General features: G+C 54.5%; 5 protein-coding genes across 8 annotated transcripts in view; 3 read left to right on the top strand and 2 right to left on the bottom strand.

The window, feature by feature from the left end:
* The first annotated feature begins 11372 nt into the window (after positions 1-11372).
* LOC134565391 (zinc finger protein 239-like) lies at positions 11373-16030 on the top strand. Its single transcript, XM_063424960.1, has 2 exons — positions 11373-11499; positions 13831-16030. The coding sequence occupies exon 2, from the start codon at positions 13858-13860 to the stop codon at positions 14848-14850; it is 993 nt and encodes a 330-aa protein (XP_063281030.1). The 5' UTR covers positions 11373-11499; positions 13831-13857; the 3' UTR covers positions 14851-16030.
* The window catches only part of LOC134565370 (zinc finger protein OZF-like), a 270401-nt gene continuing 257089 nt past the window's right edge, over positions 12393-25704 (top strand). Inside the window, exon 1 of the mRNA XM_063424911.1 lies at positions 12393-12478. Coding sequence (XP_063280981.1) covers positions 12393-12478 — 86 coding nt within the window. The remainder of the gene's footprint in view (positions 12479-25704) is intronic.
* Positions 17353-25704, bottom strand: part of LOC134565362 (uncharacterized) — a 52299-nt gene continuing 43947 nt past the window's right edge. Inside the window, exons 2-4 of one of the 2 annotated variants that reach the window (XM_063424891.1) lie at positions 21191-21413; positions 19301-19419; positions 17353-18928 (exon numbers count right to left, since the gene is read on the bottom strand). In XM_063424891.1, the coding sequence (XP_063280961.1) occupies positions 18188-18928; positions 19301-19402 (843 nt within the window). In that variant the 5' untranslated portion in view covers positions 19403-19419; positions 21191-21413 and the 3' untranslated portion in view covers positions 17353-18187. The remainder of the gene's footprint in view (positions 18929-19300; positions 19420-21190; positions 21414-25704) is intronic. The other variant, XM_063424889.1, reaches the window with a different exon arrangement.
* LOC134565373 (uncharacterized) lies at positions 21461-25007 on the bottom strand. 3 transcript variants are annotated; one of them, XM_063424922.1, is made up of 3 exons: positions 24387-24519; positions 23145-23194; positions 21461-22721 (listed from the first exon to the last, which is right to left on the bottom strand). In XM_063424922.1, the coding sequence occupies exons 2-3, from the start codon at positions 23157-23159 to the stop codon at positions 21747-21749; spliced, it is 990 nt and encodes a 329-aa protein (XP_063280992.1). In that variant the 5' UTR covers positions 23160-23194; positions 24387-24519; the 3' UTR covers positions 21461-21746. The 3 variants fall into 3 exon arrangements, with proteins under 3 accessions (XP_063280992.1, XP_063280991.1, XP_063280990.1); XM_063424921.1 differs by lacking the exon at positions 24387-24519 and adding an exon at positions 24216-24380; XM_063424920.1 differs by lacking the exon at positions 23145-23194 and having other exon boundaries at positions 24387-25007.
* The window catches only part of LOC134565395 (zinc finger protein 239-like), a 27761-nt gene continuing 26738 nt past the window's right edge, over positions 24682-25704 (top strand). The window contains exon 1 of the mRNA XM_063424967.1: positions 24682-24808. The gene's annotated coding sequence lies outside the window, so the exon portion shown is untranslated. The remainder of the gene's footprint in view (positions 24809-25704) is intronic.

Below are 25704 nucleotides of genomic sequence, written 5' to 3'. Positions count from 1 at the left end.
AGCACCCTCGGGAATTCGTCAATTATGTTTTTACAGAGACATCAACAGTGCTAAAATAAGTAAGAAGAAGCTGAGAATCAGAATTCCAAGACTGCAAGGACTAGATAAAGGAGGCCCATGGAGCAGTGGACTGTATCCAGTCATGTTTCCTGCAAGGTGCGTGCTGAACGCATGGACAGGATAGAGGCACCAATCAAATAATGCATGATCGCATAAACATTAGTTTTAGAATGTACAAAGATAGCTTAATGTAAACAATAAATGGCTTCTGCTCAATGGTATTGGTTGGTCGTGCAGAGGTCCTGAACTCCCACATGTTGGTGAACCATGATGTGATAGAAGGTGTGATAGGGAAGCAGACCAAGACTCTTTGGAGTTTGAAGGACTCTGAAGGGGGTGTTGTGGAGTGAAAAAGCAGGAGGCTTGATGGGAGACCGCCGTGGCAGGACCGTGGTGGGGGTAGTTGGAGGATGGCTCCATGGATTTGGGAGAACAAAAACTCCTGGGAAAAGGCTCTGGATAAAATACACATACGCTGCAGCAGGTACACTGAGAAAAGTGAGTGGCCGGAGCTGGGGAATGGGAAAGATTATCAAAAGAAGAACAGGCTACATTATATATTCTCCAGCGTCTTCTCTCTGAGAGAGCAGTTAAATATGAACCGGAGATCTTAAAAAGACTAAAAAAGCTGAAATGCTGATTGCTAGATCAACAGCAAAAGGTGAGAAAAATCACTGCAAGTTGAGTCAGGTGAGCACCAGGGAACATCAGATTGGGTCAAAAAATTATCAAAATAATAAAGGTATGTTTATTATAATTTAAAGACTGTGATAGGATTGCATTCTCATTCTGTTTCTAAGCATGAAAGGAAAGATTTAATACTCTAGGTATTTAAAACCCTCCCAGAAGCTACATAAAGACAGATGCAGTTATAGCTTCTTTGCTGCCTGTGTGCATGGATTTAATGAAGTTATGAGCAAGTTAGAGGTCCTGGTGAGCAGTTGTGTGACTGCCCCCCCACAGAAAGGGTGGGTAGCCCTGCCAAAATCAGAGCTGTGCTTGGCCCCACTGAGCCCAAGACTGACCCCACGCCCTGTCCCACTGAACCTTTTCTTGGCTCCCTCGGCCCCACGCGTGGCTCACCCAGCCTTGCAGATGTCCCCCTCTGCCAACAAAATGGCAGCTCCCTGTGCCTTTCTGTTCTTGGGAGCGTGATTTGTTTCTTTTTTACTTACAAATTTTTTTCCCATAAGTTGCTAGGAAACGAACTACTGGATACTGACGGGCACTGAAAAAGAGCAAAGTGGCCAGAGGAGAGGCTACACCTTTTTTTTGTCTCAGGCAATTTTCTAAGAAAGTGGGAAGATCCCGAGAGTCCTGGGAGCAGGTAAAGGACGGGGCTGGGGGCAGCTGTGCTCTCTCTCGCTCTCGGCATCGGAAGGAGGACGGTTGAGCTGTTGCTGACCGTGAGGAGAATTCACTGTGTTATAAATACATATAATAAAGTTGGCTTTTTGCAAATATGAAAATGAATGCTGTAAGTATAATGTGGGAAGGTTTTGCTGTATTAATATGGTTTCTTTTCTGCTATTAACAGGGCTTAGTGACGTGATGAATGTATAGATATAGTTCTAGGTTGTAGCATAATTTTAAGATGGAAACTGTGATGGAAGATGCTTTTTGTAGCTAATCCAGAAAGAACAGGAAAGATAATCAAGAAATTCCCGAAATTCTTGGATTATCTCGATGAAGATAATGGGGGCAGAGCCCTCAAAGCTCTTAAGGAAGAATTTATTGATCCTTCTGTTATCAGAGAGTGAGACATGAGACAACCAGGAGGCGCCACCAAGAAATTTATCTACAAGGAGTAATAAAATGCTAAAGTAGTAAAATGGAGACAGGTTTGGGGGGTTGAAACTAGGAGTGCATCTGAACTCAAAGGAATGTTTGAATAATGCATTATTAGGGTCTTTTGAATAGGTAACATGCTGATCCTTTCAGAGGAGTGTTCTGAAAGGGCAAGGTGTGCTCTTGGCTGAATGCCAAGTCACCTGGCCGAGATTCCTTTCCTGTTTCCTAATTGTCTTATTTTTTTATTAAATTGTTTTTTAAAAATTTTCCTAAGAAATGGAACCTCGATTTTCACACCACCCCCACCATTTTCTCTGGCACTGCCCTGGGTCTTTGCTATGCTGTAGCCCTGCACCCCCTGCCCTGCTGGGACATCCTGCAGTTCCAGCCGCAGTTCCAGCTAGCACCTCAAAATAAACCCCAAAACACCACCAAAAATACCCCCACAACCCACCCCAAAAATACCAAAAAAAATCCCTCAAAAACACCCCGAATATTCCCCAGAAATCCCAAAAAAATACCTGAAAATTCCCAGGAATCCTTTAAGATACCCCAAACCAATCCCAGATCTTCCCTTTCCCGCAAAAATCCCCTTTCCCCCTCCAAATCCCTTTTTTCCCTCCTGAATTTTCCCTTCTGCCCCCACATCCCTTTCTTTTCCCTAAAATCACCACTTTCCCCCAAATCCTTTTCCCTCCAAATCCTTTTTTCCCCCCAAAATCTACTTTTTTCCCCCCAAAATCACATTTTCCCTCTTAAATTCCTTTTCCCCAAAAAATCCCCCCTTTTTTTCCCCCAAATCACCTTTTTTCCCTTCAAATCTCTTTTTTCCTGCCACCAACGGAGCTCCCGATTGAGCTCATCTGCCAGCCCGGGATTTTCCACCGTTCCAGCTTGGTGCTCTCAGAGTCCTGCAGGGGCACCTGGATCAGACTGCCCCGGGCTCTGTGAAGCAAAGCCCCTCGAGGTTCCTGGTTCTGTTGTGTTGTTAATGCTGTAGTTGTTGTTTGTTTGTCTTGTTATACACACCAGTAAAGAACTGTTATTCCTATCCCCATATCTTTGCCTGAGAGCCCCTTAATTTTCAAATTTATAATAACTTGAAGGGAGGGAGTTTGAATTTTCCATTCTGAGGTAGGCCCTGCCCTCCCTAGCAGACACCTGTCTTTCAAACCAACACAAGCTGCTTGTTGGCAAAAAGCTTTCCCATCTATTTCAATTTCCAAGTAAATCTTTCAGCACCTTGACTGGCCAACTACAAGGCACTGAGCTGTCCCTTTTACCTTCAGTTTTACAAATTTGGGAATCTTGGGATTCTTTTGAACATGGTGGACGCCACGCTTTTGCCAAAAGAGCTCTACGATACCAACAATTTTTTACAGTTTCAACACTGACGTACCATATGTATCATATCCAAACCAATAAACTATTATATACATGTATAGATACACATTGAAACCTTATACACAATTCTCACTTAAGATTAGGTTTCCCCGTGGCACACAACAGGTTTCTCCATCTTTCTGCATTACCAACCAGGTCCTTGAGTAAAAACAATCTTACGGGTGGGTCTGCCTTTGCCTGAGGTGGGATTAATCCAGACAGTCTTTCCTAAAGCACCTTTCATGTGTACCACCGGGACTTCATCTCCATCCACCGTGTGCAAGGGTTCAGACTGGGCAGGACCAGCTCTGTTGATGGATCCTCGAGTGTTCACCATCCAGGTGGCTTTGGCTAAATTCACTTCCCAACTCTTGAAGATCCTCCCACCAAGTGCCTTCAGGGTACTCTTCAGTAGTCCGTTGCATCATTCCACTTTCTCAGCAGCTGGTGCATGATAAAGGATGCAATATATCCATTCAATGCCATGTTCTCTGGCCCAGGTGTTTATAAGGCTGTTCTTGAAATGGGTCCTGTTGTCTGACTCGATTCTCTCAGGGGTGCCATGTCTCCACAGGACTTGCTTTTCCAGGCCCAGGATGGTGTTCCTGGCAGCAGCGTGAGGCACAGGGTAGGTCTCCAACCATCCAGTGGTGGCTTCCACCATGGTCAGCACACAGCGCTTGCCTTGGCGGGTTTGGGAAGGGTGATGTGGTCAATCTGCCAGGCTTCCCCATACCTGTATTTGGACCACTGCCCACCACACCATAGGGGCTTCACTCGCTTGGCCTGCTTGATTGCAGCACACGTTTCACAGTCATGGATAACCGGAGAAATGCTGTCCATGGTTAGATCCACCCCTCGGTCTCGTACCCACTTATAGGTGGCATCTCTGCCCTGATGACCTGAGGCATCGTGGGCCCATCGAGCTAGGAACAACTCTCCCTTATGTTGCCAATCTCGGTCTATCTTGGACACTTCTATCTTCGCAGCTTGATCTACTTGCTCATTGTTTCGGTGCTCCTCATTAGCTCGACTCTTGGGGACGTGGGTGTCTACATGGTGGACTTTTACAGGTAGCTTCTCTACCCGGGCAGTAATGTCTTTCCACTCATCAGCAGCTCAGGTTGGTTTTCCTCCACGCTACCAGCTGGCCTTTTTCCACCTTTCCAGCCAACCCCACAGAGCATTGGCTACCATCCATGAATCAGTGTAGAGGAAGGGCTTTGGCCACTTCTCTCTCTCAGCAATGTCCAGGGCCAATTGAACAGCCTTGAGTTCTGCAAGTTGAATCGATCCATCTTCTCCTTCAGTGGCTTGTGCAACCTGTCGTGTGGGGCTCCATACGGCTGCTTTCCAATTCCAGTCCATCCCTACGATGCAACAGGAACCGTCAGTGAAAAGAGCATAGCACGTTTCTTCTGCTGGCAGCCGATTATACGGCGGAGCTTCTTCGGCATGTGTCACTTGCTCTTGTTCCTCTTCATCAGTGACACCCAAGTTTTCACCTTCTGGCCAGTTTGTGATTATCTCCAAAATCCCAGAGTGATTTGGGTTTCCAATACGGGTGCGCTGAGTGATGATGGCAGTCAATTTGCTCCAGTGGCGTGGTGGGTAGAGGGAACCTTTCCTTTGAACATCCACCCCAGCGCTGGTAGTCGGGGTGCCAGGAGGAGTTGTGCTTCCGTGCCAGTCACCTCCAAGGAGGTTTGAACTCCTTCATAGGCAGCCAAGATTTCTTTCTCTGCTGGGGTGTAGTTGGCTTTGCACCCTCTGTAACTTCGACTCCAGAATCCCAGTGGTCGGCCTCGAGTCTCACCAGGCACCTTCTGCCAAAGGCTCCAGGACAGACTGTGGCTCCCGGCTGCAGAGTAGAGCACATTCTTCACCTCTGGTCCAGTCCTGACTGGGCCAAGGGCTACTGCATGAGCAATCTCCTTCTTGATCTGGGCAAAGGCTTGCTGCTGTTCAGGGCCCCAGTGGAAATCGTTCTTCTTGCAGGTAACCAGGTAGAGAGGACCCACAATCTGGCTGTACTCAGCAATGTGCATTCTCCAAAAGCCTAGGAAAAGCTTGTGTTTCCTTCTTGCTGGTCGGTGGAGATGTAGTAATCTTATTGATGACCTCAGTGGGAATCTGATGCCACCCATCTTCCCACTTTACTCCCAGAAACTGGATCTCCTTGGCAGGTCCCTTGACTTTGCTTTTCTTGATGGCAAAGCCGGCTTCCAGGAGAATCTGGATGATCTTCTCTCTTTTCTCAAACACTTCCCTTGCCGTGTTTCCACACACAATGATGTCATCAATGTACTGTAGATGTTCCAGAGCCTCACCCTTTTCCAGTGCAGTCTGGATCAGTCCATGGCAGATGGTGGGACTGTGCTTCCACCCCTGGGGCAGTCGGTTCCAGGTGTACTGCACGCCCCTCCAGGTGAAAGCAAACTGAGGCCTGCATTCTGCAGCCAGAGGAATGGAGAAAAACATGTTAGCAATGTCAATTGTGGCGAACCACTTTGCTGCCTTGGACTCCAGCTCGTACTGGAGTTCCAGCATGCCTGGCACAGCAGCGCTCAGTGGTGGAGTCACTTCATTCAAGCCACGATAATCCAGTCAGTCTCCATTCTCTGTCAGATGTGCACAGGCCAAATGGGGCTGTTGAAGGGTGAGTGGGTTCTGCTGACCACCCCTTGGCTCTCCAGCTCTCGGATCATCTTGTGGATGAGGATCACAGCATCTCGATTCATCCGATACTGCTGGCGATGCACCATCGAGGTGGCAACACGTACTCGTTGCTCTTCTTCATAAAAAGCTCTACCTTTAGCAGTCCTACTGCAGATGGATTCTCTGATAATCCAGGCAAGGTGTTCAATTTCTTAACGCCCTCTGCCTCCACAGCAGCTATTCCAGAAGCCCACCTGAGTCCCTCAGGGTCTTTGTAGTAGCCATTCCTGAGAAAGTCAATGCCCAGAATACACGGAGCCTCTGGGCCAGTCGCAATCAGATGTTTCTGCCACTCCTTCCCAGTCAGGCTCAGGCTCACCTCGGCTTCCAACAGAGTCAATTCTTGTGATCCCGTCACCACGGCAATGGAAATAGGTTCTGTCTCCACATGTCCCGATGGCATTAGGGTACACTGCGAACCAGTATCAACTAAAGCTTCATATTTCTGTGGCTGTGAAGTGCCAGGCCATCGAATCCACACAGTCCAAAAGTCTCGGTTTTCCCGTGCCTCTTCCTGGCTAGAGGCAGGGCCCCTCTAGCATTGGTTACTATTCCCTTCCTGTGCACACATAGTAGAGGTTCCTTCAAGGGGATCTGACAGAGCATCCTCACTTCTGTAATACCTGACAGCCTGGTCATGGGAGGCTGAGGCTACCTTCATTCTAGTGGAACCCCCTCGGTGAGTGTTTCTCTCCTTGAGCTCACGCACCCGTGCTGCTAGGACAGAAGTGGGTTTCCCATCCCACCTTCCCATGTCTTCCCCATGGTCACGCAGAAAAAAACACAGGTCAGCTCATGGGGTGTACCCTCTCTCTCTAGCTGGGGGGTGTTGGGCTCTGGCTCTGGGGCCTGTGACTCACACTGGTGCCACATGGGAACTGTTCCTCCTCATCTCCTCCCTCACCTCCCTTATCTCCTCTTGGAGTTCCTTAACCACTGCAGAGACCTGAGTCTGCATTGGGCCACTGATCATACTGTCAAAATTTCTAAGCTTGTTGGCTACAGAACCTACAGTATCTCGGTTGGTATCAGCATTAATTGTTGCCATGAATGTGGTGTATTGAGATGGCCCTTTAGTTGCTAGATTCCACAACATTTGCCCTGTGCACCTGACTTTGTCAGGGTCATTGTCATGCTGTCCACCCCTCCCAAAGAGTACCTCCAGTATTGCCACTTCTCTCAGCTGTTGGATCCCTTCCTCAAATTCTTCCAGCACATTCTATGGTGGTGCTCCTGAATTCTGTCTCTGTGGACAAACCTCCCCCTTACACTCATTAAAAGCCGCTCCCAAAGGTGAAGGGGTCCTTGCTCCCTTACAAATACCTGATTCACACCTGAGTCTTGGGTCAAGGGTCCCAAATTCCTTGCCTCAGCACCATCCAGTTGCACACCTCTACCCATAAGGTCCCAGACCCAAAGCAGCCAGGTTGTATAAGGCTCACGTCCCTGTCGTGTAATATCCTTTTGCAGATTACAGAGACTTTCATATGACAGGGACTCAGTGATGATCTCAACCTGAGGCTCCTCTGTGGATTGTGTGGGCCCTCCATTTTTAACCTTATTACCTGAGTTCAGCACCAATTTCGCCTTAGACTTCTTCCTTTCCACAGGGGCAACTGCTGCTGGCTGTGACTGCCCCTGTGCTTCAGCTGGAACCTGGACGGTTGTAATGTCTGTGGGTTCCACTGCTGCACCTTCAGACTCTCCCTCTTCAGGGCAGGGGGAGGGTTTGCCACCAGCTGGGGCTGATGATGCCAATGAGGCCACCACTAGGGTAGTGTGCTCCTTCAGCATCGGGCCCATCTCCTTCACCAGAACTCCCGCCCAATCTGGGTGGTTCATTTCTGAGGTGGGCTGCAGGGCAGGGTCAGGTGGTGGGGCAGCATCCTTGGTCTGTGGGGCAGTGTCAGGCTCCATGGCAGCATCCCCAGTCTCTAGGGCAGTGTCAGGCTCCATGGCAGCATCCCCAGTCTCTAGGGCAGTATCCTTATTCTCTGGGGTAGGTATCAGGGTGGTTATCCAGGCCAATCTCCCCTTATCTCAGAATACTAAATAGAATAGGCCTGTGAGCAATACCAGCCATTGTATGATATCATTAGCATTCAGAGAAGCTTTAAACCCTTCAAAAACTGGTGGAATAGACCCAAACAGCTGAGTGAAGGGTTGGGAAAAAAATTCCTCTGGTGTCATTTCCTCACAGTAGGTGCCATTGTTAAAGTAACCCCACAAACAAACACTTGGAGTGTGATAGCCATGTATCCATGTGCCTGCCTTCCAGAGGAAGTTAAAAATCCATGAATTCCTCACCTTATTAACCCACAGTGCAAACTGGATAACAGCCACAGTAGCCTTAGTTATAGGGCCCATGTTTAGATAAGGGCCTGCAAATGGCAGAAACACAGCCACAACCACAGGCCACCCAAACCAAGGTAAGCTAGACCACATGATGCAATTTAGGGAGGTTTCTACACCTAGTGCACAAGGTCACTTAAGAATTGTTATTTCTTTTCCTCTCAATGCCGTCGAGCCCCATGTTGGGCACCAAAAATCTGCCTTGGTTTGAAAGACAGTTATCTGCTAGGAAGGGGCAGGACCTCTCTAGAGATGGAGAATTCAAATCTCCTCCCTCTAAATTATTCCAACCCAGAAAATTAAAGGGGCTTTCAGGCAGAGGTATGGAGATAGGAATAACAGTCCTTTACTGGTATGTATGACAAAACAAACAAACAAAAACTACAGCATTAATAATAAACAGAACCAGGAACCTTGAGGGCTTTCTTTCACAAAAGTCCAGGGCAGTTTGATCTCGGTGCCCCTGCAGGACTCCGAGAGGCTGAGCTGGAAGGGAGGAAAGTCCCAGGCTGGTGGATGAGATCAGAAGCTCTGCGCTGGTTGCTGGAGCAGAGGGATGTCCCGGCAGGGATGTCCTGGCAGGGCAGGGCAGTGCGGGGCTACAGAGTAGCAAAACTCTACCGCCCGGCAGGGCAGGGGCCCGGCAGGGCAGGGGGAGGCAAGCTCAGGGTTCAAGGGCACACGAGCAGATGGTGGTCGATTCTCCAAGACCAGACAGGGTGGTGACAGTGAACTCCTGCAGCGAGCAGCAGCCCGGCCGTTCTCTCTCTCATGCCCAGAGCAAGAGAGCAAAGCTGCCCCCAGCCCTGTCCCTTACCTGCCCCCACACCTCGCATTATCTCTGCCCCCGCCCCGAGAAATGTTGGAACGAAACAAAAGCAAAACAACAACACGGAGGCAGGAGGTCTGCAGTGAAAGGCTGCTCCCCAAAAAGAGGGCGAGCCTGTTTATTTCTTCCATTTTTATACATTTGTGGGTCTGGTCATGGATTGGCTTCTGGGGTTACTACCCCTTGACCCCACTGGCCACACCAGCGGTCAAGCAACATGATTTTCAGGCTAGAACTATGTAGACAAAGGACAGTGAACAAAAACAAGAAAGGTTGTTTATGTTCCAAAGTGTGTGTCAGAAAGTGAAAAACTGACCCTTAATAGTGTACAGAAACAAGAACTGACTCCATCTTATGAACAAGTAGAAGGCTTTAAAAAAACTCCAAAAAACCAGGGCAACGGAGAAACTCCCTAAGACCCAAAGAAGTGTAGCCAGGTGCTACAACTCCCTACAACTACCCAGCAGTTAGTTTCCTAGCAACTTAGGGGAAATATTCTGTAAGTAAAAAAAAAACCCTCTAACCACCAACAGGAAGAAATTGGAAAGGACTAGAGAGGAGGGAGAGAAGAGCAGGGCTCCTCAAAAACAGTTTCTCCCCAAGCTGAGGAGAACAAGACAAACAAAATTGAACCCTCCAGATTTCCCTGCTCTCTGAGCTGAAGCCCTCTTGGAGCTGAAGCCCTCGCTGGCTGCTCCAGGCTGGAGGGGCAGACTGGCAGAACTGGGAAAAGGGCTTATAATTATAAAATTATAAAGATTAATTATAAATTAATTCAAAAAATATTATAAATTAATAATTATAAATAAATTTATAAAAAATTGAAAACTAATTTATAAAACAGCAGCAACAGTGGCACCATAAACACTGATGAGAGTCATGCAGGGACATCCCACAGAAGGCTCTCAAATGGAAGGGATCCACAAGGATCGAGTCCAGCCCTTAAGGTAACGGCGCCTGTGGGGTCAAATCACACACTGACATTATTGGCACCTTGTCCCATCCAAGGTAACATTCACACGGAAGCACTTGTTTGTGGTCTGTATTCACAGTGTTATACCAACATAGATATAAAAGCTATTTATGAAAGTATAAATACAGGGTAAGAAAAAGGAATTAGAAAGCTGTTTTCATAGTGTTATATCTACATATATATATAAGCTTAGTGTATAAATATGTAGTGCAAGAAAAACAGGATGATTCCAGGAGTGGCTCCAGAAGGAGAAAGAAACCCCCAGCCCCAGCCCAGGCAGCCACACATCAGCTTCCACATCATCTCCCCTTCCTGCAGGTTCATCTCCAGGAGACCAGGCACTGAGGTGACCCTGAGACCAAATCCTGAGATATTCATGAGATCAGGCCCTGAGGTGACCCTGAGACCAAAACCTGAGATGTTCATGAGATCAGGCCCTGAGGTGAGCCTGAGACCAAATCCTGAGATGTTCATGAGATCAGGCCCTGAGGTGACCCTGAGACCAAAACCTGAGATGTTCATGAGATCAGGCACTGAGGTGACCCTGAGACCAAATCCTGAGATGTTCATGAGATCAGGCACTGAGGTGACCCTGAGGTCAGTGCAAGGCAGACCCTGTGGCTGAGGATGGACATCCCAGGGTTTGGGGAAGGGGCAAAGCTGTGACTGCCCAGCACACAGAAGGTGCTTTGTCCATCCCCTGCTACAGTTGAGTTTGGGGTCTGCTGCACAGATAGGGCATCGGATTTGAGCAGAAAATGCTCCAGAGTTTATTCTCGGCCAGGAAAACACACTCTGCATCACCCAGGACAGGAATCCTGCAAGGAGGAGCAGAGAAAATGCTGGCACCACAAAAGGACACTTTCTGCCCCATCCCCTGCCCATGCCCCAGGCCCTGACAGGCCCCCCAGGCCCTGCTCAGCTCCCTGGGACTCACGAGGAGTTGAAGCTGCTGCCGTCCTCCCACTGGAGCTGCTGCGGATCGGGCTCAGCCTCCCGAGGGGAAGAAGCGGCAGCCCTGTCCTGGCGGCTTGGAGCCCAGGGACACTGAGCCACGCCTCGTTCTGGCGCGCTGAGGGGCGACCGCGGCCCGTCCCGCTCCGCATTTCTCGCCTCAGGCGCAGCGCGGGCACGGCCCCTCACGGGGCTCTTGGGCCATGGAGACGCCGCAAAGGGCGGGAAGGGTTTTCCTTCAGGGCAAGGGGGGCTGAGAGCCTTCCGCGGGCAGAGCCCGCCCCTCGCTCCGATTGGCCGATTGTGCCGTCACTCCTTGTTCTCGCGCGCTGATTGGGCAGAACCGGCATGGGCGGAGCGCGTGTGCGGGCCCGGGAGCGGCGGCAGCGGCCGGAGCCCGGTGAGGCGGCGGCGGAGCTCGGAGGCGGCCCCAGCGCAGGTGGGAGCCGCGCTGGCTTCTGGCGGGGCTGGGCCATGGCTGCGGGCGGAGGGGGCGGCAGGGGGCTGTGGCGGCTTCCTTGTGCCGTGTGGGCGCCGTGTTGGCCGTGGCCTGAGGGCGCTGCGGGAGCGGCTGCCCGCGCTCTCCTTCCCGCCGGGGCCTGGGCAGGAGCCGGGGCCGGAATCCGAACCCCTGGATTTCCTTCTCAGCCTTTTCCAGCCCAGGTGTCTGCAGCTATTCCCGGGGCAGTGTCTGGGGTGGATGTTGGTTGGTGTTTGCTGATGGTGGTTGATGTTCTGTTGATGGTCGTTATCTCTGTGGGTATCTTTTGGGCTCTTCCCAGTCTGTTGAGATGTTAAGCTCATCTCTGTTGAGTGGTGTAAAACATCCCTTAAAAAAAAGCCTTTAAAATTCCTTTCCACAGGGCAATGGGAAACCAAGCCTGAGTGAAGAAATTAAACTAAAAATAATTTTACAGTTGGTATATTTTCCAACAATCCAATCCCCCCCAGCCCAGTGTGTGAGTGTGGCTGAGCCCCAGAGTGGAATTGTCCCGTTGTCTTCCCCAGCCCTGTGGCAGTGCAGGCACAGCAAGCACTGAAGCTGCAGCAGTGGCAGCAAGGATTGTCCCCAGTGACAGGAGGTGGCCAAGGAGGGTGCCCAGGCAGAGCATTCCAGCAGAGGATGTGTGGGCAGGCCCAGGGGCTTCCCCCGCTGTGGAGCCCTGGCTGCTGCTCCCTTGCCTTCAGTGCGGGCTCAGTCGTGGCCTCCCATCCTCCTGGTGCAGCCGGACAGTCCAAATCTCCGGGGCTGCAGAGCCCTGGAGCCCAGGGTGAGGGGTCCCCCCGTGTTCAGCTGTGCTGGGGCTGTTTCTGTGCTCAGGGACACTTGGGATGGGCCACGGCACTTGGCCACCAGTGGGGCTTCTTCCCCCTCCTGAGGCAGGACCCGATGTCCTGCTTGGATCTTGTGAACAGCAAAGTCCCAAGGCAGGGGCTGTGCCAGCCGAGCTTCCTGTGGGAGAGATTTCACAGGAGACAGGATTGTGGCCACAGACTGCTTTAGATACACATCCCTTATCTCCAGCCTGCTCTAGGTGGAGAATTTCCAGGATAAGGAATTCCATGGATTAATTCCAGGGGAGATAATAGAATATCTGCCCTGGATCTGCCTCTTACTCTTGCCAAAGCCAATGGCAAAAGCCCTGCCCATGGCATCTTGGTTTCTATCAGCAGCTTCCAAAGGTGTTTCTTTATTTCTCCCTTCATTCTTTCTACCTGACCTGAGCTCTGGGTGTGCCAGGAGTTGTGGAGGTCCCATTGTATTCCTAAATCTGCCATAACCCCCTGAAGGATCTTTCCTGTAAAATGAGTTTCAAATCTGAGTCTATTGCTTCCACAATCCCTTCTCTTGGAATTATTTACTTTAGAAATACCTTCCCAAGTAATCCATTGATAACTGATGATATCAGAATAAGCAGTGCCAGGCAGACCCGCAGGTCCCAGCGTTCCCCACCCGGACCCCACCTGCGCCCCCCCCGGGCCCCAGCGCCCCCCTTGAGGGGAATTTGGGGAGGTGGGAGGGGGGAGCGCCAAGGCCGGGCCCCCCCGCGCTGTGGTGGCGGGAGCGGCTGCAGTGGGGAGCGAGTGCGGGCGGGAGCGGCCGAGAGCCCAGCGCTGCCCCAGCCCGAGCTGCCCCAGCTCCATGGCTGCCCCTGCGGGGGGATGCTGTGGGTTTGGGGGGAAGAGGGAGGCGGCAGTGGGTGCTGGGCCTGGGGGCAGGAGGAGAAGGGAAGGAGCAGCAGGGCTGAGGAACAAAATGGTCAAAGGATGCACGTGGGAGGAGAAGGTGGGATTGTCCAGGAGAGGGAGGAGTAGTAGAAGGAAGAGGAGTGTGGGAAGGAGTAGGGACACAGGAGGAGGAGGATCAGGAAGAGGAGGCACCACAAGGTTCCACCCCTCCCTGGATCTGCAGCCTCTCCAAAACCCCAGGAGCGTTGCCCCCCACATGCAGCTGGTGACCGGGGAGGGGATCCACGATTGGCATGGGAGTGAATCTTGGTGTTTCTGAGCTTTATTGGGCTAAATGTTGGTGCTTTTAGGGTTTTCTTGCAAGGTCCCAATTCTTTATATTTTAGTAGAGGTTTTTGCCGAGTCTTGATGTTTGGGGAGTTTTTGATCTGTGTCTTGATGTTTGGAGGACTTTTGGGCTGAATCTTGGTGTTTTGGAGGTTCTTACAGACACAAGGAGCCAATGATTTCCTGAGATGAACCTGGGCAAGGAGGAACCCCCAGCCTAAGGCGCTCTCCTCTTGTTTTCTCCCCAAACCAGGATTTTTCATTCTTGAGGAGTGTCTGGATGGAGGAGGAGGAAAAGCCCCGGAGATCCCGCCTGAGGAGGGGCTGCAAACCCAGCGCAGGGAGCTGCGAGGAGGAAAGACCCCCCCTGTGCCAGGAGGGCGGCCGGAGATGCAGGCGGAGCTCAGAGCTGGGGGAGAAGCCTGATGGAGGGGAGAAGCCCCACAAGTGCCTGGAATGTGGGAAGGGATTCAGATGGAGCTCCCACCTGATCCAGCACCAGGTGATCCACAGTGGGGAACGGCCCTACGAGTGTGGGGAGTGTGGGAAGAGCTTCAGCCACAGCTCCGGCCTGGTCCAGCACAAGAAGATCCACAGTGGGAAAAAGCCCTACAAGTGTGGAGAGTGTGGGATGAGCTTCCGGTACAGGTTCAGCCTGATCCAGCACAAGAGGATCCACACTGGGGAACGGCCTTATGAGTGTGGGCAGTGTGGGAAGAGCTTCAGGCAGAGCTCTTACCTGATGCAGCACCAGGTGATCCACACTGGGGAAGGGCCCTACACCTGCTTGGAATGTGGGAAGAGCTTTGCATGGAGCTCTGGCCTGAGAAAACACCAGCGCTCCCACACTGGGGAGAGGCCCTACGAGTGTCCCCAGTGTGGGAAGAGGTTTAAGACCAGCTCCCATCTCCTCGTACATCAGCGGATTCACACAGAGGAGAGGCCCTTCCGCTGCCCTGACTGCGGGCAGGGCTTCAAGCACAACTCCACCCTCACTGCCCATCGGCGCATCCGCACCAGGGAGAGGCCCTACAAGTGTCCCCAGTGTGGAAAGAGGTTTCAGACCAGCTCTGTTCTCCTGGTACATCAGCAAATTCACACAGAGGAGAGGCCCTTCCGCTGCCCTGACTGCGGGAAGGGCTTCAAGTTTAACTCCAACCTCACTGTCCACCGGCGTATCCACACCGGGGAGAGGCCCTACGAGTGTCCCCAGTGTGAGAAGAGCTTCTCACAGAGCTCAGCCTTGACCCGACACCAACGGAGGCACCACTAAGGGAAGCCCTGTGAGTGCCCCGAGAGAGGGAAGAGCTCCGTGTGCTGCTCCAGCTCCATCCCCCATGGGAGGATCAGCGTTGGATGATCCCCAGTGACCCCCGTTGGGCAGAGCCCTGGTGATCCGTGGGCCTGGTGGTCCCTGTTGGGAAGACACCTGGCTGGGATGCTCCATATCTTCCTGTCTCCCCGTGGGCACCTGGATGAATGCAGGGGCAGGAACATCCATGGGGACACAGACCAACACTGGGATTCCTTGGGGAGAGTGGATTTGCTCACTTTCAACCCCAGAAAATCTTAAGGGTTCAATGCTATCTCCTGGTGGTATCAAGAAATACTGGATGGTTTTGGAGGTCTTTTCCAGCCTCAGGGATTTCACGATTTTGATTTCTTATTGCCCAAGGGTGTGTTCCACAGCCAAATGGTGATGGACTTCAGGAAAGAACAATATATTTGAGACAGTGGGGTACAAACCCCACCAATAAAGAGTCTTCTGTCCCACCCAAGCACGTGGAACCTCAGCCAGCATGGACACAGAAATCCTTTTCTTTTGGCCTTGATTTGCTTTTCATGATTTTAAAATATCCACCAGTGGGGAAAAATAAAGACCTTGAGCTAATGCATGGGTGGGGACATGGGTGGACATACACCTGATGGGACATGGACACAAAGAATGACATGGGGACACATGGACATGGAGGGGACGTCGCCATTCATGGGGACACGAGGGGACACAGGAGATGGAGACATGGGGGACAATGACAGGGATGGAAACGTGGTGGGGAGACAGCCATGGGTGAGGACATGGTGGGACATGGCCAGTGACATGTGGGGACATGGCCATGGCCGGTGCCATGGGGGGAACTTGCAGGGGCTGTGGGTGATGCTGGGTTTGAGGGAGTTGAGGGTTCCTGGCAGGGACTTGGGCCTTGCTGAGGGCTTTGGGGACCCCAGGCCCAGCGGCTCCGGCTGCGCTGGGAGACCCTGGCGGAGGTTGTGGGGCAGCTGCTCAAGAAGCCCCTGAGCTGGAGCCCCCTCTGGGCATTGGGGTCCTGGAAGGGAATGAATGTCCTTGTCCCCAGGAGGGAAATCCCAGCAGCCCCAGGGTGTTGGGGGCAGCTGAGAGGCCCCAGCAGGGAGGGGAAAGCCAGACAGAGCTGTCCCTCTCCAAAACTGCACCCCAGACATTCCCAAAGTCAGGGATTAGTCCTAGGAAAAAGCTGCCAGGAGGTGCTCGTGAATCCTGATTTTAAAGAGTTCAGATTTTAGCTAAGGGTTAGAAGCAATTCACATCGATCAAGATGCAAGATAGACAAGCAAATGGTGGGTTAATGATTATTAGATGCTTAAGCTAGAGCTGATTGGTATAATTTTTGTTATTAGGCACTTGTTATAGAAGAAAGTGGAGTAAGCGAACTGTTGTAAGAACAGATTGAAAGCAGTAAGAACAATGGCCAGCACCTGGACTGTGAATCAATCAGTCATGAAGCAGGGGACCCTGGATTGTGCCAGAGGGTCCCAGAGACCTGATGAAGACTCTTCTGACTTCATCCTTTGAGAGCACTGACCCAATTCAAGACCACTGACCCAATTCAAGAGAAGAATTGCGCACGCATGAAGGACTAATACCTCATTTTCATACAGAAAGGACATGGGAGGTGCTGGGGTTATGCATCTGTATTGTGTGTAAGATCTTGGGAAATAAATAGGGGGTAAAGAACCTTGTTTGGTGTGGTCACGCCTTTTGGTGATGACTGCCATGCCACCTGCCAGTGAATAAACATACCACTTTGTAACTTTAATTAGTTAGAGGGTCTTTGTCCATGATCATACCGGTTTTAAACAACTCACTCCAGCCAAACCACCTGTAGTTGTTCTTATCAGAACCCTCAGGAATTCCTCAAGGACACAGAGACATAAACAGTGCTAAAAGAAGTAAGAAGAAGCTGAGAAACAGCATTCCAAGACTGCAAGGACTAGATAAAGGAGGCCTATGAAGCAATGGACTGTATCCAGTCATGTTTCCTGCAAGGTGCGTGCTGAACACGTGGACAGGATAGAGGCACCAATCAAATAATGCATAATTGAAGATAGGGACTCTGATATTGGAGTTTGGAGACGGAGCAAACGCAGGTCCAATGCCCTCCCATTATGGGGTGACACGGCAGGGGCATGAAAGGGTCCCCATTCTAATCCATCCTGGGGCCTCTTTTGCCCAGCCCCCCCTTGACCAATCACAGTCCCTTTCTGACCCATCCCTTCCATCCCTTCCCCCACAGCTCCGCAGTTCCTGATCCATCCCTTCCATCCCTTCCCCCACAGCTCCGCAGTTCCTGATCCATCCCTTCCATCCCTTCCCCTCTCGGACAAAGCCGCCATCCCCGCCTGCTCCCCGAGCCCGCCCCACAGCGCCCCCTGCAGCCGCGGGGGGATCATCGCCCCTGCCCCGCCCACCGGGAGCCACCAGCGCCCCTGCCGGCCGTGCCCGGAACTGCACCAAAGGGGAAAGGGCCGCGCTCAGGGAAGTGTTCCTGGCTTCTGCTTCTGGTTGTTATTGATGCTGGGCTTGGGGTTGTTTGTTTGCCTGGTTATACACACCAGTACAGACCTGTTATTCCTATCCCCATACCTCTGCCTGAGAGTCCCTTAAGTTCAAAATTATAATAATTCGGAGGGAGGTGGTTTGAATTTTCCATTCCAAGGAGGGCCATGCCCTCCCTAGCACACACCTGTCTTTCAGATAAACATAATGCCATTCTCTGAATTAGTTATCATATAAAACTTAGTTAGTATATTTGTAATATAAAAGCATTTTAGCATTGCGCAGTCTCTGTTTTAATTTTCGCTAAGGTCTATGATATGAAATTGATTTATTACACTACCATTTCTGTAAGCTACACAGTGCACACATCAACTGATAGATTATCTTATACCAAAAAGCATCTGAAAGGAATTATAAATTGTACCGTATCAAAATCATTTTGATCAATAAAAGTGTGCAAAAGCTGATACGTGAATGTGAAAGCCAATATTGTATTGTCATTAATATTGTCATTAATATTGTCTTTTATAACCCCAGACTGCTGCCTCTCCTGCAAGGCACCAAGAGGGCTCATTCGCCCCCTGCTCCCATGTCTCTGCGTGTCCCCAAGTGTCCCTAGAGTGTTTCCAGTGATGCCAGCCCAAGAATCCATCAGCATTTGGGACAGTTTCAATGAAAATTCCAGGAAAATTCCCCAAATTTGTCTCAAAGACCGCATGGAGAGGGGGGAGGGGACAAGTGACACCAGCGATGTTCCCAATGATGTCACCACCACAATGATGTCACAGCGGTGACATCACTTTCCTCCCAGCAGCCTTGAGATGTCCTCGATGGCTTTTTGGCACCACACAGCCACTGGGCAGCCACCGAAGTCACTGGGGCCACTGGGATTGTCACAGAGACTCCCAAGGAGGCTGTGGATGTCCCCAAGTGCCCCCAGCAGGTGACGCGTGGTCAGGCGGGTGCTGGCCTCCCACAGCCGCTCGGTCTTGGCCACCGCGGCCACCAAGGCCTTGGGGACACTGGGGGACACCTCCCTTTTCTCCACCAGGGTGGCCTTGATGTCCCCAAGCTGGCGCAGCAGCTCCCAGGGGAACACGGTGGCTCTGTCACACATGGACACCAAGTGCCCCAGCAGCCTCAGGGCCATTTGCCCCTGCTCACTCCAGGTGCCCGTGTTCCTGCAGTTGTCGTGGAGCTTGGTGGCCTCCCCGGCCAGCCGGTCCCAGCTCTCTGTGAGCGCAGCCACTGACTCCTGCCAGGCGCTGACCGTGGCTGTCACAGGGGCACGGGCCCAGGGGGGCCCTGGGTTGGCCTCGAGGGCGGCCAGGGCCTGGCGCAGGGAGGTGACATCGCGCTGGCCCAGGGAGGTGACACCGCGGTGGTTCAGGGTGCAGCAGAGGTGCCAGGTGAATTTCCTCAGCTCTGCACACAGGGAGTTTGGGAACATGGTTGGCAGTCTGTCCCAGTCTGGCCCAGTCACGATGGCCAGCAGCTCACCCAGGGTGGCCACCACTGCCACCAGCACCTCCAGCAGCTGGAGAGGGGACAGGGAAGGTGGCAGGGACCTCGTTGCACTTGTGGCCGCCTGGGGTGGCCCCTGTGCCCTCCCAGCGTCCCCTTTGTCCCCTTTATGGCAGGCTCAGCTGTTCCCTCTTTCCTTTTGGAACTCCCTCAACCCTTCTGCCCCCCCCCCCGCTACCTCCCTGATCCTCTGCCACCCTTCTCTGTCCCCACCCCCGCCTGCCACCCTGGGTTCCCTGCACCCTTCTGTCACCTCTTTCCTTCCTCCCATGCCCTCCTGTCCCCTTCCTACCCTCTGTCCCCTCCTGCCACCCTCCTCTGTTCCCCCTGTCCCTCCAGCCACCCACCGTGTCCTCTCTGTCCCCTCATGCTGGGACTGTCGCACCTCGCGGGGCTCCATGGCCGCTGGCGACACTCTGGGGACACTCCAGGGACACTCCGGGGACACTCCAGGAGGCGAACAGGACCCGGTGACAGTTGCAGACATGCGGGAATGCGGCGCGGCTGGCGGGAAAGAGGAAGAGGTGACGTGACAGCCCTGGCCCTGCCCGCCCGCGGGGCCAGCGCAAGGTCCCCAGTGTCCCCCTGACTGTCCCCAATGTCCCCCTAAGTATTCCCAACAAAGCTCAAGGGCCCCCCGATGTCCTGTTGGGGACACTGGGGACACAGTAGGGTCCTGCTGGGGACACTGCAGGGACATCGGGGAAACCCTCGTGACCCAAAATGTGACAGGGGACATCAGGGTGGCCCCGGTGACCCCGAGGGCAGGACACAGAGGTAACCCCAAGGTCCCCAAGGTCCCCCGGGGTGTCCCAGTGCCCTGGCAGTGACAGTGCCACCCCCATTAGGAGGGGAGTGTGGGGGGGGTCGCAGATGGGGTTTGGGGGTATCCCAGGTGAGGTTTTAGGGGGGGTGACAGGTCCCAGATGAAGTTTTGGGAATCCTGAGGGGGCTCTGGGGGGACCTGGGAGGGTTTCAGGGGGTCCAGGAAGTGTTTTGGGGGTCCCATGTGGAGTTTGAGAGTTCGGGTGAGGTTTTGGGGGGATCCTAAAGAGATTTTTGGGTGTCCCAGGTGAGGCCTGGGGGGTCCCAGGTGTCCAGGGGAAGGTCCCAAGGGACTCCCAGGTGAGGATTTGGGGTTTCCCAGCTAAGAATTCCAGGGGACTTGGGGTTTCCCAGGTGTCCAGGTGAGATTCTGGGGGTTCAATCTGAATCTCCCTGGGAATTTGGGGGCTCCCACCCCCCCTTTTCCCCCTCACCACCCCTCTGAACTCCACAGATTCCAGAACTTTCCACTTCCCTTTTCCCTCCCAGTTGCACCCACGGCCCTGGGGGTTCCCAAACTCCCCCAAAACCTCCCCAAAATCCTCCCCCAATCCCCTCAGGTGCCCGCTGGAGGTGGCCTCCGGGGTTTTGGGGTTCCCACCTCACGCTCTGTCCCAGTCCCCATCCCGGAGCTCTGAGGGCATCGAGGGCATCGAGACTTGGAGGAGGGAGGGCCCCACACCCTGATCCTCCCCCACGGGGCAGAATTCGCCCTGCCAGGACCTCAGGGACCCTTTCGGGGCCGGGTTTAAGCCCTTGGGGCCCGGATTGATCCCTCAGGGCTCCATTTGCCCTGCCAGGACCCCATTGACTCCCCCAGGACCCATTCACCCCACCCAGGGCTCTGAATTCCCCTGCCAGACCCCTGATTTGGAATTGGTTTTTTGGGATTGTTGTTGGGGATCCATCCGGATTTGGAGTCTGGGATTTGGGGTTGTTTGGGGATCCAGGATTGGAGATCTTTGAGGACTGGATTTTGGGTACCCAGCAGCATTTGGGATCTGGGGTTTTTGGGATCCAGGATCTGGAATTTGAGAGCATTTGGGATCCTTCCTTGGGATCCAGCAGGATTTGGGAACATTCGGGATCCAGGATTTTGGATCATTTAGGATTGGGTTCTGTGTATCAAGCTGCATTTGAGATCTGGAATTTGGGAGTTTTTGCGATGCAGCGCTTTGGGGGGGTCAGTGAAGGGGGCAGCAGTGAATGGGGAGATCTCGGTGCATGGGGAGCCCCTGTAAATTGAGGTGTGAGAGTCCATTGTGATAACGGCGGGTCCCGGCTGATAACGGGGGTGGGGAGGGGGAAAGAACCGAGCCCCAAAGGACCCCCCGGTGCTGGGGACCCCCTGTGCCCCCCCAGTCCCACTCGACCCCCCCAGTCCCAGAGCTGTTCCCGGGGGGTGAAAGGGGAGAGGCCAAAACCCCTGGGATGGTTGAGGGGGCCCCACCTCACTTGGGTTTGGTTTCTGCTTTCCCTTTTTGGGGGAAATCAAAGCCATGCACGGATGCTCCGAATTAGGGCTAGGAGAACTGACGGCTTTGCTCGGAGCCGGTGGCAGCGAACACGCAGCGCTGGGAAAGGCGGGCCGGGAGGTGTGGAGAACTTTGTTGGTGTTTCCAGCTCGATCCCACAGCAGACACCTGTCTTTGGAGCTAACACCATTCTCTGAGCTGTTTATAATATAAAAGTCAGTTATAATAGTTATAATATAAAAGCATTTTAGCATTGCTCAGTCTCTATTTTAATATTTCGCTAAGGCCTAGGATATAATATCGATTTATTACAAAGCCATTTCTGTAGGCTGTGTGGTGCACACACAAACTGATAGATTATGTTACATCAGAAAGCAGCTGAAGGGAATTATAAATTGCACCATATTGAAATCATTGTGATAACAACGTGCAAAAGCCGATACACAAATGCGAAAACCAATATTGTATTGTCGTTTCTATTGTCATTTCTAACGTGGCTCCTCTGCCTCTCCTCAAAAGCACTGAGGAGGCTCATTCACGCCCTGCCCCCATGTCCCTGAGTGTCCTTGAGCGTCCCTGAGTATTCCTGAGTGTGCCTGTGTGTCCTTGCGTGCTCCTGAGCGTCCCCAGTGATGTCAGCCCAAGAATTCCCATCAGGATTTGGGACAGTTTCAATGAAAATTCCCAGAAAGTTCCCCAAATTTGTCTCAAACACCATGCAGGGAGGGAGGAGGGGACAAGTGACCCCAGCGATGATCCTGATGGCGTCACCACCCCGATGACGGGACCTTGTTGTGCCCGCAGCAGCCTTGGGATGTCCTTGATGGCTCTTTGGCACTGCTCGGCCACTGCGTGGCCACCAGGGACATCAGGGTGACTCGAGAGCAGGGCACAGATGTCCGCAAGTGTCCCCAGCAGGTGACGCGTGGTCAGGCAGGTGCTGGCCTCCCACAGCTGCTCAGCCTCGGCCACCGCAGCCACCAAGGCCTCGGGGACATAAGGGGACGCCTCCCTTGTCTCCTCCAGGGCGGCCTCGATGTCCCTGAGCCGGCGCAGCAGCTCCCAGGGGAACACGGTGGCTTTGTCACACGCAGCCACCAAGCGCCGCAGCAGCCCCTTGGCCACCTCTGCTGGCTGTCCACTGCAGTAAAAGTTCTGCGTGCTCCTGCGGAGTTCAGCGGCCTTCTCAACCACCCAGAGCCAGATCTCGGCAAGCGCATCCACCGAGTCCTGCCAGGCTCTGACCGCGGCTCTCACATCGGCCCAGGTGGCCCCCGGGGTGGCCTCGAGGGCGGTCAGGGCCTGGCCCAGGGGGGTGACACCGCGGTGGCCCGGGGGGGGGACATGGCGGCGGCGCAGGGTGCAGCGCAGGGTCCAGGTGAATTTCCTCAGGGGCCCGCGCAGGGACTTGCGGGACTCGGCCCGCAGCACGTCCTCATCTGACCCGGCCACGACGGCCGCCAGCTCGCCCAGGGTGGCTATCACAGCCACCAGCACCTCCAGCACCTGGGGAGGGGACAGGGGAGCTGGCAGGGACCTCGTGGCACTTGTGGCCTCCTGGGCTGGCCCCTGTGACCTCCCGGCGTCCCGTTTGTCCCCTCCCTGGAGGTCTCAGCTGTCCCCTCTGTCCCTTTGTCATGCCCTCACCCACTCTGGCACCCCCTGCCACCTCCCTGATCCTCTCTGCCAGCCCCTGCTGTCGCCCCCACCACTCTCTGCCACCCCCATCATCCCCTCTGCCATCCCCCTGCCATCCCCCAGTGTCCCACCCCGACCGCCCCTGTGGGTCCCCTCCATCCCTCTACCACCTGTCCCCTTCCTCCCACACCGCCCTGTCCCCTTTGGGACACCGTGTCCCCTCCCGCCACCCCCCGTGTCCCCTATGTCCGCCCTGTCCTGTCCCGCCCCACCGCGCCGGAATTGTCGCACCTCGCGGGGCTCCATGGCCGCTGGGGACACTCTGGGGACACTCCGGGACACTTGGGGAACACGCGGGAATGCGCCGCGGGAAAGTGGCGCGGCGGGAGGAAACAGGAAGAGGTGACGTCACAACCCCGGCCCCGCCCCCCCGCACTCGAGTCCACCGAGATCCCCAATGTCCCCCTGAGTGTCCCCAATGTCCCCCTGAGTGTCCCCAATGTCCCCCTGAGTGTCCCCAATGTCCCCCTGAGTGTCGTCAAAAAGGCCCAAGGGTCCCCCCCGATGTCCTACTGGGGACACTGGGGATGCACTGGAGTCCTCTTGGGGACACTGTGGGGACATCGGGGACATCGTGGTGACTCAAAACGCGACAGGGGACGTCAGGGTGGCCCCGGTGTCCCCGAGGGAAGGACACAGGGGAGTCCCGACGCCCCCCGGGGTGTCCCCGTGCCCCGGCGGTGACAGTGCCACCCCCCTGTCCCCTGCCCCGCCAGCGCCCCCTTGGCCACCTCCAGCCTCCGCTCCACCTCCTCGTGCCCCTCCCCCGATGTCCCCAAGGCCACCGCGATGTCCCCGAGCGCCTGGGTGGTGTTGGGGAACCCCTGTCCCTTCGGCCCCGACGGTGTCACCTCCCTGTCCCGGGTGACAGCCAGCGGCCACCAAGGTCCCCAGCGCCAGCGTCAGCTCCTCCAGCCGCCCCAGCACGGCCGGGCTGATTTACCCCCAAGGGGCAGAATTTGCCCTGCCAGGACCTCAGGGACCCTTTCGGGACCTCGGGGGTGGGGGGGAGGTGTGATGAGTGAGGGGGGTCCCATGGACTGGGGGGGTCCTGGTGGGTGGGGAGTGCGCAGTGAGGGAGGGGGGGTCATGGATCGGGGGGGTTCCCAGCGCTTTAGGGGGGTCGGTGAAGGGGGGCAGTGAATGGGGGGTCCCGGTAAATTGTGGAGGGGCCCCTGCAAATAACGGGGGGTCCTGGCTGATAATAGGGAGCAGACAGGACGGAGCCCCAGTGCTGGGGACACCCCTGTGCCCCCCCAGTCCCGGCGCTGCTCACGGGGGGTGAAAGGGGAGGGGCCTCACCTCACTTGGGTTTGGTTTGTTCTTCCCAACTCTGGGGAAAAACGACTTCGGGAGTTTTCTGCCACAAATCTCCCCCCTCCGCCACTCAGCCGAAGGAGATTGGGAGTTTTCCCTTTCAGAGGAAATCAAAGCCATGCACTGATGCTCCGAATTAGGGCTAGGAGAACTGACGGCTTTGCTCGGAGCCGGTGGCAGCGAACACGCAGCGCTGGGAAAGGCGTTCCGGGAGGTGCGGAGAACTTTGTTGGTGTTTGCAGCTCGATGCCGCCTCGGGCCCGGGCCCGTGCCAGGGCTGTTCCTCATCTCCGCCTTTCCCCTCACACAGCCCGGGGGGCGCTGAGAGCGCGGGCCGAGGCTGGGCCGTGTGCAGAGCCCGGGGCTGGCTGTGTGCGATTGGCTGATTGTGGCGTCAGTCGTGGTTGTGCGGCGCTGATTGGGCAGAGCGGGGAGCAGGCCGGGGCCGGGCCCGCCCCCCGGTGGGCCGTGTGGCAGCAGAGGCGCCATTGGCGGAGCGCGTGTGCGGGCCCGGGAGCGGCGGCAGCGGCCGGAGCCCGGTGAGGCGGCGGCGGAGCTCGGAGGCGGCCCCAGCGCAGGTGGGAGCCGCGCTGGCTTCTGGCGGGGCTGGGCCATGGCTGCGGGCGGAGGGGGCGGCAGGGGGCTGTGGCGGCTTCCTTGTGCCGTGTGGGCGCCGTGTTGGCCGTGGCCTGAGGGCGCTGCGGGAGCGGCTGCCCGCGCTCTCCTTCCCGCCGGGGCCTGGGCAGGAGCCGGGCCCGGAGCGGCGCTGCCTCGTCCCGGTTCGTGTGGGTAGGACGGAGGTGGCTGCCGAGTGGGCGGGAGCGGGCGGGAAAATTCCCGTCGCCAGAGGTTTGTGTGGCCAAAGGAGACGGAGGAGTCCTGTCAAAGTGACTTTATTGCTGAACAAAGGGAGAGGCCATGCGGCATTTGCCATGGGGTCTCTGCAGTTGTTGGAGTACGCAGCCTCCGTTTGATCCGAATTTCCCCGTCTGCATCTCCCTCTGCCTTTGCTCCGTGGCGAAGGTCCTTGGACAGTTCAGACTTCCCGGTCTGCCTCCTGCATGTGCTCGTTAATCTGCACCCCCCTTTTGTCAAACATCCGATATTCATGGCTCTGTTCACTCTTTGTTCTTCTTTTCCGTGTTCAGGAATTTAGCAGGACCTTGTCTGAGCAGCAGTCCGTGTCCATTAGAAACATTTTCTGAACCTGCTGGTTTCTCCCGTTCCTTCCTTATCTCCAAATCCCTGGTCCTGTCTCTAAGCAGATTCCCTCACTGACTCTGTTTTTCCTTCCTGGGTGCTCTTTGTTTTTGGGATTGTTCTCGGTGCCCTCATTCCGTGTCCTTTTGTAGGCGTTGGTGGCTCAGGAGGCCTGGCTGCCACCTGCATCCCCTTGCTCAGCTGCTGAATGAGCTGCACTCAGCAAGGTGTGGTGCATGGTCAGAAGATGAGAGTTGCTGCAGCACAGGAGAGG

Source organism: Prinia subflava, unplaced genomic scaffold, assembly GCF_021018805.1.
Source record: "Prinia subflava isolate CZ2003 ecotype Zambia unplaced genomic scaffold, Cam_Psub_1.2 scaffold_47_NEW, whole genome shotgun sequence".
Classification (NCBI taxonomy): domain Eukaryota; kingdom Metazoa; phylum Chordata; class Aves; order Passeriformes; family Cisticolidae; genus Prinia; species Prinia subflava.
The sequence above is the reverse complement of the archived record's forward strand: the minus strand, read 5'-3'. Positions and strand labels throughout refer to the sequence as shown.